Raw genomic sequence first — 12,895 nt, forward strand, 5'->3', positions numbered from 1 at the left:
ATTAGATTAGTACTATGTATGATTTTGACAATGTCTATTTTACCTTTTATATGAGTTGTTATCAATATAGATATTGAGATAATTCTCCTCTTGTGTATATATACTTTTGTGTACTTATGTACTTTTTTTAATTAATGAAAAGATTGATAAAGAAAGAAAGAAATTTGTAAAAGATTTACATCCATGTGGTTAGAGGAAAATTATTCCTTTGTTCATCGCTAAATGGCCAATCCTGTGTTTTTATGGTGTGAATCTAACCCAACATTCCAACTCCCAACCTGATTATGTATGTCTAACAAACAGAGCTTCCTTTTAGCATCTAGTGTATGAAGTCCACTCTGAATGTTAACTGTATGCTTTTTAAAACAACGAAGTGCAAGTAATGACTTGTGTATTCATTTACTTTACAGAATTAGCTTGTCTCCAGTGCAAGCAATTAAATCTTGTCACAAAGGCCTTAAACTTATTTTTAGTTTGTCATTAAGCTTCGTGCCAATTGTAGTGTTCTACAGTGGGGGAACACTTTGTGTAAATACATGGACTTAATCCTATGAACACATACACGTACAGTTTATTGGCCTGTGGACTTGCAAGTATAGCTATTCTTTCTGCAGGTATTGCTTGAGTATCATTAGGAATAAACATCCTAGCGTGTTTTTTTTGTTTCTCCCTACTGATTTCTTGGAGGTGCAGTAAATTATAGTTGCATTGCTGTTTCAATTACGATCATCTAAACATGAAACTTTGTCCTCTTGGAGGCTCTGAGATCTGAAATGCACTTTGATATCAAAATCCTCATTTATATGCTGTAATTTTCCTTTTGCATAATAACATGCTGGTTGGTTATATTGGTACAACTCTTTACAAAACACTGACTATTAATTTTTTCTTTTGAGTTCTATATACAGTCTATCTGTAGGATGATGAACATGGTAAATATTGTACATCTTATCTTATTTTTAAGGTAACTAACTTTTTAATTTCTTGCTTCTCTAATATTTGTATATCTGCTACTATGACATTATAATTTCCTTTGGGATCAACAAAGTATCTATCTAATCTCATCTGATTTCCTACTTCACAAACTCCATCTCCTGTTGGAAAGGCTCACTTCATCTTATTCCCCCTTCTCTGATCTTAATACCAACTCTACTTGAAGTTGGGGAGCTTCACTTGCTACTATTCTACAATGGTTCCTTATAGGGGTATTATGCATTGTAGCTAACTTGAAAATTATGTTGGGCCATGTATTTAAAAAAAACTTACGACATGAGTAAAAGACAATGTACAGTTGCTTTATTAATAGAGAAAGAGATTGTACCATTGGTACCCAGCAGTGTTACATATACTAAAAAAGCAGCTTGTTTGTTCATAACATTATTTAGTTATGATATGGAACTTCTCTCAATACTTCTGTTTAACACCTTTCTCTATTTTTCAGGGAAAAAAATGAAAATACACAATTGATAGTTTCCATGGAAGGACAAGACACTGTTGTCAAACATCCAGACACCAATCACACTTATTCATTTATTTATGACTTTTCATTCTGGTCATTTGACGAATTGCACCCCAAATTTTCAAGTCAGGAAACTGTGTATAACAAAATAGGACTCCCTCTGCTAGAGAGAGCTTTTGATGGCTACAACGCATGTCTCTTTGCATATGGGCAGACTGGTTCTGGAAAGTCATATACGTAAGTGCAATGATGCCTTAAGTTGTTGGATTATCGCTGTATATATCTGCATATCTATTATTATCATCCCAATTGCTGATGAACATGGTAAATTGGTTTATTCTTGTCATATGTACTAAGGTACAGTTGAAAACATTGTCTTGCAAGTCACCTGCACAGATCATTTCATCACATCATTGCATTGTGGTAGTAAAAAGGAAAATAATATCAGAAAGCAACATAAAGTTACAGAGAAGGTATACAGCAGACTGATGAAGTGCAAAGTGAGTCCATTTTATCAATGTGGAGACCATTCAATGCTTTTATAACAGTACGGCAGAAACTGTCTTTGAACTTGGTGTTATGTACTTTCAGGCTTTTGTAAGTTTTACCTGATGGGAGGGGGTGAAGAGAAAATACCGAGGGTGAGTGGGTCATTTGGTTATGTTGGCTGTTCTATTTATTTGGAGATACAGTGTGGAACAGGCCCTTCCGGCCCAATGAGCCGCACCACCCAGCACCCCACCTATTTAACACTAGCCTAATCACAGGACAATTTACAATGACCAATGAACCTACTAACTGATATGTCTTTAGACTCTGCGAGGAAGCCAGAGCACCTGGAGGAAATCCATGTGGATTACAAGGGAAATGTACAAACTCCTTACAGATGGTGCAGAATTGAACTCTGATCTTGGAAACACCTTGAGCTGAAATGGCATCGCACTAACCTTAATGCTACTGTATGCCCAGATTTTACTGAGGAAGTGAGAAGAGTAGAGTCCACGGAAGGGAGGATGGTTTTCCTGATGTGCTGAGTTGTGTCTACAATTCTCTGCTTATGGTTAGGGAACAGTGAGTCTCAAAAATCCCAATTTGTTTCTAGGAATAATTCAACATAAATTTCTTGGTTAGATAGCCCTCTCATTTAATACAACTTGTGCCAAGATAATTCAATTGCTGTGTTAAATTTAATATTTATTTTTAAACAAGCGCTTTCAATCCTATTGACATCTTACATGTGTATATCCTTCACTGTTCACAACAGCAATAACAGCTTTCTTAATCTGAAGTCTGAATTTACATAAATGAGAATTGTAATGGTTAAGTTGTTTATATTTACATTATCTAATTTGACTAATAAGCTTACTGATGTGCACTGTTTTCTCAGTTGCAGTTTGTTTTTACTTGTATAAATATAGCTATTGCTTCGTTTTACTGCCTTGATAAAGGAAGTTTAATTCAGTAAAATAAATTTTGATTTTTAAACATTATCTTGTTAATTCAAAGAATGATGGGCTTCACTGATAAGGGAATCATACCAAGATTCTGTGAACACTTGTTCGCCCTGGTAACACGACCTAACCAGCAGGTTAGTATTCCATCAAAAAAAACGTACACTATTTATAATCCACCTTAATTATAGATTTGCAAACAACTGGGAAATTCCTTTGAAAATCTGTTCAGAGCTAAGACTTGATTTTTGCCTCAGAGCAGGAACCCAGGGACAGGAGTTGAGACTTGCCAACTCCCAGCCTCAGGCTATTGACTGGCCTTGTACAAGACAATGTGGTTCCAAGTCATAGAGAAGTAAAGAAACCCCAGGTGCAGTTTTACACCAGTCTCATTCTGCTTTAACAAGCAGACACAAGCTTCTTCATGTCTCAGTGGATGTGCAAACAATAGCTTTGTGATATAGGACTGGGGGAATAAAAAAGTAATTAATTATTGTGGATGAAAGAGAATGTACTTTGTGGACATTATTATGATACTATTTTAATTTAATAAAGGGATGAAAGAGAAAAGTTAAAACCATGTACAGGGTAATGAATGGTCAGTATGGGCACAGTGTGCCAAAGGGCCTGTTATTGCTGTATGACCCTTGGAGATCAAACTGTATCCTCTTGTCTAGGAATACTTTCAGCAATGCCCAAAATAATTGCAGTATTGTGATTTTATTCCAGTTTCAGTCCCTTTGCAATAAATCCATTTCAATTTGCCCTATAATAGATATTCCCTTTGTTCTACTCAGCTCTCTTCCACTTTCTACCCTCCTGAAAATGATCCCTTTTCATATTCTGATGAAGGGTTATGGACTCAAGATATTGACTATACTGTCATCTCATTTACATGCATATTAGCATGATTCTTGGGAGGGATGACTGTCTTCTAAAGCAAATTTAGAAGACAAGGCCTATTTCCCTTATGTTCAAAACAAGGAAAGTGGATTTCCTCATGCAGGAGATAAAAATTTCTTAAGCATCTTTATAGCTAGATTTTGAGCGGTATTTCAATGCTTTGGAGTATCAAACTTGCATCTAATCTCAGAATGAAAAGTTGGTCATTTTGGTCTGGCAAGAAACCTCCTGTTGGTTTTTGGCATTGTCTATCACAAAAGATAGCAGGGCAATCAAAGAAACACACATAAAATGCTGGAGGAATTCAGCAGGCCAGGCAGCATCTATGGAAAAGAGTGAACAGCTGACATTTTGGGCCAAGATGCTTCATCACGACTGGAGAAAACAAGATGAGAAGTCAGAGTAGGAAGGTGAGGGAAAGGGAGGAAAAAATACAAGGTAGTAGGTGAAACGTGCAACTGGGAGAGGGAGATGGGTGAAGTAAAGAGCTGGGAAATTGATTGGTGAAAGAGATAAAGGGCTGGAGAAGGCGAGGACAAAAGACCATGGAAGAACGAGAAGGGGTAGGAGCACCAGAGGGAGGTAATGGGCAGGTAAGAAGATAAGGTGAGAGAGGGAAATGGAAATGAAGAATGGTGAGAGGGGCATCACCGGAAGTTCCAGAAATTGAAATTTATGCTATTGGGTTGGAGGCGTTGCTCCTCCAACCTGAGTGTGGCCTTGTCGCGGCAGTAGAGGAGGCCATAGACTGACATGTCAGAATGGGAATGGGAAGTAGAATTAAAATGGGTGGCCATTGGGAGATCGCGCTTTTTCTGGTGTAGGTATGTGGTGAAGCGATCTCTCAATCTGCGTTGGGTCTCACCAATATACAGGAGGACACATTGGGAGCACCAAATACAGTAGATGACCCTAACAGACTCACGGATAAAATGTAGCCTCACCTGGAAGGACTTTTTGGGGCCCTGAGTGGTAGTGAGGGAGGAGGCGTAAGGGCAGGTGTAGCACTTGTTTCGCTTGCAAGGATAAGTGCCAAGAGGGAGATTAATAGGGAGGAAGAAATGGACAAGGGGAATCAGAATACTGGGATAGTGCAGGAAAATGGGCTTGAAGTCATCCGTGCGTTTTCATGCTATAATTCCTTTTAAGGACTGCCCAGGCTAGTCATTCCTGTAGTTGTACCAATTGTGGAGGTATATAATGAACTGAATGGCTGTCATTAAGACATAACGGGCAAGTTCTGATACTTTAATAATTCACAGAAGGTAGGATTTTAGGATAAACATGATCAATAGAGAGGGGAGAGGGAGAAGTTAAGTTATTTTTGTGACTCAGCTCCTCTTGGTCCATCAAGAAAAGTGCTTGCTTAAAAGGAGCCTCTCTGTGTCTATCTCCTTTCCCTGCAGTCCAGCTGGTGAGAAAGTCGTAAGAATTTACCCTGATCTGGCAGTTGATTAAAATTTAAACATGTTTTAATATCAACTGAGCCCTTTCTGCATTTGTTGTTTGATCATAGTGGTGGTTAAAGTAAATAAGAACTAGTAAAAAGTGCTTGGTGAGAATAAAGTTAACATTTTGGGTAGAAAGCCCAGTGTTTATTGCCAACTGTAATTTCTCTTCAGAGAAATAATGAGTTGTTTTTTGTGAACGGCTGCTGTTTGTATGCATTTTTGAGAAAGGAACCCTGATGTCAGGGGGTTGTCCTTGTTATTGTTTTTTTTTCCTGAGGTAAACAGCAAGCAATTTTCCCAGTTAATTTTACTTTACCAACTGTCTAATTTCACCAGGTAATGGAGATTAAAATTAAAATTTTCTTGCAGAAAAGAATATTCTTATTTGTTAATTTGACTAGTTTGTTTATCTGATTAATCATGTCATGTCTTTTGTGAAGTAGTTAACAAATTTGAACTTTAAAAAAATCATTAATGCCAAGAAGGATACTGTAGTTCCCAATTATGCTTCAATGAATTTGGAGCCCATTTCATATGATCCTGTAAAGTCAACACATTGCTGTGGTGTGTGGTTATAGAAGTTGTACATTTCTGTCTGCAAAGGATGTAAATGAATGAAATATGTTTTATTTCATATTAATTTCATTTTTCGCATTCACATGACCTATTTAGAACAGACCGTAAGACATAGCAGAATTAAGCCATTCAGCCAATTGAGTCTGCTCCGCCATTCCATCATGGCTGATCCCAGATCTCACTCAATTCCGTACACCTGCCTTCTCGACATATCCTTTGAAACCCTGACTGATCAGGAAATGATCAATTTCCTTAATTATATGCATGGACTTGGCCTCCACCACACTGTCGTCTGGCTAAAAAAAATCCTCCTTACCTCTGTTCTAAAGCATTGCCCCATAATTTTGAGGCTGTGCCCTCTAGTTCTGGATACCCCTGTCAAAGGAAACATCCTCTCCACTCCACTCTATCTAGTCCTTTCAACATTCAATAGGTTTCAATGAGATCTCCACCCCCCCCCCCACATTCTTCTAAATTCCAGTGAGTACAGGCCCAAAGCCGCCAAATTCTCCTCATATGTTAATTCCTTTATTCCTGGAATCATCCTTGTGAACACATCCTTTCTGAGATATGGGGCCCAAAACTGTTGACAATACTCCCAAGTCTTATAAAGGCTCAGCATTATCTCCTTGCTTTTATATTCTATTCCTCTTGAAATAAATGCGAACGTTGCATTTGCCTTCTTTACCACAGACTCAACTTGTAAATTAACCTTCTGGAATTTTGTACGAGGACTCCCTATTAAACCTAAACCTATCTTTTACCAAAATGCATTACCATACATTTCCCAACACTGTATTCCTTCTGCCATTTTTTTGCCCATTCTTCCAATTTGTCCAAGTCCTGTTACAATCGCATTGTTTCCTCAGCACTACCTACCCCTCCATCTATCTTTATATCATCCACAAAATCTGCAAGTACCTCGAAGCCCTATCCTAACTAGTAAACACCCAATCACTGAGGTTAGGCTAACTGGCCTATAATTTCCTTTCTTTTGCCTTCCTCCCTTCTTAAAGAGTGGAGTGACATTTGCAGTCCTCCGGGACTAAGCCAGAATCAAATGATTCTTGAAAGATCATGACCAATGCATCTGTTATCTCTTCAGCAACCTCTCTCAGGACTCTAGGATGTAGTCCATCTGTCCAAGGTGACTTATCCATCTTAAGACTTTTGAGTTTGCCTAGCACTTTATTCTTTGTAATAGTAATGGCTCTCACTCCTGCTCCCCGACACTCATGGACCTTTGGAACACTGCTAGTGTCTTCTACAGTGAAGACAGATGCAAAGTACCCATTATGTTCATCTGCCATTTCTTTGTCCCCTATTACTACCTCACCAGCATCATTTTCCAGTGGTCCAATTTCAATTCTCACCTCCCTTTTACTACTTTATATAACAGAAAAAACCTTCTGGTATCCTGCTTTATATTATTGGCTAGTCTGCCCTCATATTTCTTCTTTTCCCTTATCACTGTTTTAGTTGCCTTTCGTTGGATTTTAAAAACTTCCCAATCATCCAATTTCCCACTCACTTTTTCTACCTTATATATGCCCTTTCCTTGGCTTTTATGCAGTCCTTAACTTCCTTTGTCAGCCACAGTTGCCTACCTTTGCCACTTGAGAACCTCTTCCTCTGTGGGACATATCTATCCTACACCTATTAAAATAGGTTTACATTTAATTTTATAATCATTACTACTGATGCCAACTAAATAGAATTCCCCAGATACAGTGGATTTAAACTGATTTTTCTCAGTAATTAGTCCAGGCATCTGATTACTGGCCAAGAGATGTAACTGCTATATAATCCCGCTGTTCTGCTTTACTGGCCAAATCAATTAACATAAGCTGTTTGTGTGTCTAAGTAGATTCTGGAAACATCTTTTATTATATTAAGTTTGGGAATTGTGTTGTAGAGGGTGGAAATTGAAAGCTATCCTGCTAACTATATTTTTTTTATTTCAAAGGTTTCATACTGCATTGAAATGAGCTACTTTGAAGTCTACAATGAGAAAATTCATGATTTGTTAGTTGGTGGAAGTGGAAAAGCAGAAATAAAGCAATCTGTAAGTCTGAAGACAACAGTGTGGTTAGCTAAAGCTCATTCCTGATCAAATTATTTTGTATTTAAATATTAAACTGTTGTAAAATACAAAATACAAGACTTTTATTTTACAGCAGTTTAATTGTTAATACAAAATAATTTGATTAATAATGAGCCTTAGCTTGCTTTTGCTCTCCTGCTGTTCTGATTTAAAAAAAAAATACATTATTTCTTTGCTCAGTAGCAACAAGTGTGAGCCTATGTTTTACTGTTGAAGTAAGCTGAATGTCTTGCATGTTCAATCTTCTTATTGTCTCTTTTAACCATTATGCTTTCCATAAATTGGGAAATGAAGATGGAGAAAAACAATTGTGCTGATTGAGGAACTAGGAAGCATTTACACAATGAGGGAGGTAAAAATTTGGAACCCATTTGCAAACAGTAATCAGTTGAAATAGTTTTGATTCCTGTTAATTTAAGTTCTTACAAGGATGTGGGACAAATGCATTGTACTAGCCATGATGACTTTAGTTTCATAGGTTAGAGGGATAAATGTTCTTTTGTTCCAAAATGGTCACTGATAAACGAGATGAGACATTTTCAAAATTCCTGAAAGTTTTGATTTTGGTAATTTCAGCTAGTGAAACAGCATGAAATAATGCCTGCTGGATTGATCTCTTCACGCCAACCCATGGATCACAAAGCTAGCTGCTGTTCTTTAGCCAACACTCTGCCTGAGATTGGTTCATTTAATGGAAATTAATGATTAAGTTTGGAATCCATCTGGTCTGTGTGGCTCCTTGGATTAGATATATCTGCTGAGATTTCAGAAAATGGTTTCCTATTAACATCAGTAAGGATGGGATCTAATTGATTTCCCTGTAGAATTTGACTTCATTTGAAGAGTTAAAAGTGATATTAATGCTTTAGATTGTGCTGTAATGTGTTTTTGTTATTTTGTTAAATCTTTTTGTTTTATGCAGCTGCGAGTGAGGGAACATCCAGTCTTTGGACCTTATGTGGCCAATCTCTCTTCGTAAGTCCATTGTTGATACTGAAGGGATTGTATGTTGCATTCAAAAATACTTTGTCAAGCATGGTAATGGTAACAAGTTAGGAAAATAAAGGTTTTAAAAATCTGCAATGATAATTAAGAATTTGTCAGCAGAGGGTAGAGTGAAAAATCATCCTGGAATCTTAGAATCAGAGACTATTTAAAGAGACCCTTCAGTCGAGTGAATCTACGCCAGCTATAAAACACTTATTTATACTCATCCTACATTGATCCTGATTTTTATTCTTTCTGCATTTCCATTGACTCCCTCCAGATTCTACCACTCACTAGGGCCAATTGATCTACCAGCCTTAACATCTTGGGGACGTTAGAGAAAAGCATCTAAGTGAAGCAGGGTGTATGCACAAACTCCACAGAGACAGCATCCAAACTCAAGGTTGGACCTTGGTCACTGGAGTTATAAGGAAGCATCTCCACTAGCTGTACCACTGTGTCAGCTCTTTCCTTTCCTTTGAAAAGATTTTTTATTACACTGATTTTGTATTGTGCACTGGTATTGCTCATCAAAGATATTTCCTTCATCCTTTCCATTCTTTCATTATTGAGTCTTTTATTGTGTAAAGCATTTAACTGTTTTATCACTGCCAACAGTATATCCCATTGTTGCTCAAAGTTTTAAAAGTTAATGGACTGTGATGGATCTACTTGCAAATATGCCTTAATTTAACATTTGCCAAGCATAGGGTGCACTGAAGTGTTTCGCTCAGCAAAGTGCCAGCCACAGCATTTCTCTCCTGCCCAACTGGACTCTGTAGACTTCTACATATTTCCGAGAACTTTAGCTCAGAAATTTGTCTGTTGAACCAACCCATGTTAACCTAATACAGGTGTGGCAAACCCATAGAAATCATTCAGGGAAAGAGGATTTTAATTTGCTTTAATTAATAATTTCAACAATTTCAATAATTAATAATTGTGCATTTAACTGTTATTTTAAAAAAATTTGGTAAGTGTATAATTGCATAACCACAAGCATTCAATTTAAGTAGTACATTTGACATGCAGATGCCAGGCATTATGCTGTCAACGTTGTTTATCTTTTGTTAAGGCTGTGGCTCACATGCAGAGAGAAGTTAAATGATGCCCTGTGTGTTGCGCTGATGTGATTGGATTTGAACTCTGATGGAAGACCGTATTCTGGGCACAGGCACTTGTCAAAATCTGGGTTGTGCAAGATCTAGTCCAGGTTTCTTGGTTAAAAGATTTTTCTCTCCCTCCATGTGCTCACAGGCTTTTGATTTGAATATTGTGGCTGTAAATGCTTTTCAGATTTTGGACAAACATTTGCTTAACACCAATTGTCTCCAAAGAATAAGTGGAATACAGATGAGGAAAAAGGCTAGATCTGTCTTTCTAATGAAGCGATTCATTTGTAGATTTAAATAATTATTGCAGCACACAGACAGAAGCCATTGAGCTCATGCTGCGACTGCATTAGCAATCAAGTTGGTTATATTCCCCAGCTCTTTTCCTTTTGTATTAAGCCCTGCATTTTCTCCTCTCTTTGCAATAGATCAGATTCTGTTTTGTTTTGAAAGCTGCAATTGAGACCGCTTCCACCTTTTTCAGTGGATCCCAGATTATGCCAGCTTGCTGCTCAGTTTTTTTTTTTTTTAGCTTCATTCAGCCCTGTTTCTTAGATAGGCTGAAGTATTTGCTGCCACATTAAGCCAGAAGTTCCAAATGGATGATCCATCCTGGCATTGTCTTGAGTTCTCCAACACCGCAGGAGAAGGTCTTCAGCTAAATTGCTTCACACCATATGACATGCAGAAATAGTGGATAACAAAACAAGACTAGAAGCAGGAATAGAACATTTTGCATCTTGTGCCAGCTCTGCCATTCAGTAAGATCAGGGCTAATCTTCACCAATCCTTCATCGCTAGGAGTAAATTCTCAAAGCTCTCTACTTAAAAGGACCATGCAGTGTTTCAATTACTCAAGGGATGGGAAATAAATTCCAAAATTTTCTTCTGATCTTTTAAAATAAAATAGTTGCAGTTGATTTATGTCATAACTTTGAATACTTCTGTCATAATATTTCTTAAAGATAATAATCCCAGCTTCTCCATTTACCCATGCAACAGTGCCCAGAAAAATGTTATTGAATCATCTTTCTATTCAGCTTATGTCCTTTCTATAATGAGGTGGCTAGAATTGGATGCATACTCTAATTGCATTGGAGCCCTTCTTTTAGGGAGAATTGAATTGAGTAAACATTTAATATTCTCTAAATCTAAGGCATGAATAACTCAGGTAGATCAGGATTTTTTTTTCTTAGGAAGAACTAAACTGCGTCCTTTAGGCTGTAAAATTGGTGTGCTTATCCATAATAACATAGAAAAAGGAATTCTTATTTTCCTTCACTTACTTAAATATGCCAACTCATGCTTGTTTTACCATTGCTTGGAAATGAGATTCCAACATTTTGATTTAATTTCCTGCAGTGGACATGTTTTACACTAATGTCAACATTTAACATGGAGTATTTTTTTTCTAGGAATGTTGTTACCTCTTACGCAGATGTTCATGTGAGTATTGTATCTGTTATTCCAGGTCTAAAGAAAATGGTCCTCATCTGTATTGCATGAAAGATTGTGTTTTCCTAATTTGTTCTGACTTATAACAACCAGTTATTGAAGGTGCCTTATATTTTAAAATCTTTCTTTATTAGGGCTGGCTAGAATTGGGGAACAAACAAAGGGCCACTGCAGCCACAGGCATGAATGAAAAGAGTTCCAGGTCTCACTCAGTCTTCACTCTCATCATGACACAGACCAAGGTACAATGTCAGTTCATTTGGATTTATCCAATGTAACTGCTTTTTTAAGAAGACTTTTCCAATTATAATTAAGTTATATTTTCATTATTTTTGTACTTGGGTTGACCATTTTCAGTCTACTTAATGAGATTAAGGATGTGGGTCAGGGCAGGATTGATAATAACTGTATCCTACTGATCAAAAAGAATGTCTAATGCTGTAGCAGAGTGACCATTGAATTATCTGAAAATAAACAAGACAATAACTAATGGTCCTAGAATTATAATAGATCTTGACTATTAATTGGCACTTTATGTGTTATATAACCTGAAAACTATTTCCTCAGGAATGTTATTTCATGTGTTAATATTTGTGGATTTTGCTATTGAAACATGGTTTCCATTTTGAAAAAAAAGTTATCAATGTTTAACCAAATTTGGAAGAAATGGCTTCAGTACAGATTTAAATGTTATCCAGATGTACATGGAGGAGCAGAGGATCAAAACTTATAAAATCTTCATTTAGTAATAAATCATAACTTAAAGGGCAAATTTTCCATTTTTTAAATTGTCCAGAATGTGAGTGATTTTTTTTTTTGGTGTTCATGAACTGCAGCATTGGTATACGTTTTTTTATTTGTTTAGATATGCCCTGTCCATTCTTGCTCCTAGGTGCCATATCATTCTGAAGCACTCCAGCATACTTTTAGTAAGATGCTGCAAACCTTTGTACATATCCTAATGATTAATTAACATCAACAAAATGAAATGTATTTTGTCTACAGCTGATAACAGGTATCTTTCAGATGTACAAGTTCAACTAGGACAGATGCATCGCAATGAGTAATAAATGGCAACAATCTGATTATATGAAAGGCCAAGTGAACATAATTTCAAAATGAGTGTTCGTAATAAAAATACTATTCTACCTATTTATGTATTTTTCAAGTTTTATTTTTTTTCTTCCTGCAGACTGAATTTGTAGATGGGCAGGAACATGAGCATTGTGTAACAAGCAGAGTAAACTTGGTGGATCTTGCAGGAAGTGAACGTTGTTTTACATCTCAGACTAGTGGCGATAGGCTCAAGGTAAACATTTTCCATTTCTGTTTTCTGTAACTGTAGTAAGGTTGTTGCTTGTCTGAACAATTCCCTGTTACCACCATAATTTCTTTTA

At 36.8% G+C, this 12,895-nt stretch overlaps 1 protein-coding gene across 1 annotated transcript in view; it reads left to right on the forward strand.

Moving 5' to 3' along the window:
- kif14 (kinesin family member 14) overlaps positions 1–12,895 on the forward strand; it is a 100,994-nt gene that overhangs the window by 17,636 nt on the left and 70,463 nt on the right. Inside the window, exons 3-9 of the mRNA XM_073063434.1 lie at positions 1,442–1,696; positions 2,966–3,047; positions 7,807–7,905; positions 8,867–8,919; positions 11,459–11,489; positions 11,633–11,740; positions 12,691–12,807. Of these exons, the coding sequence (XP_072919535.1) occupies positions 1,442–1,696; positions 2,966–3,047; positions 7,807–7,905; positions 8,867–8,919; positions 11,459–11,489; positions 11,633–11,740; positions 12,691–12,807 (745 nt within the window). The remainder of the gene's footprint in view (positions 1–1,441; positions 1,697–2,965; positions 3,048–7,806; positions 7,906–8,866; positions 8,920–11,458; positions 11,490–11,632; positions 11,741–12,690; positions 12,808–12,895) is intronic.

This window comes from Hemitrygon akajei, chromosome 12 (assembly GCF_048418815.1).
Source record: "Hemitrygon akajei chromosome 12, sHemAka1.3, whole genome shotgun sequence".
In the NCBI taxonomy this organism is placed as follows: Eukaryota; Metazoa; Chordata; class Chondrichthyes; order Myliobatiformes; family Dasyatidae; genus Hemitrygon; species Hemitrygon akajei.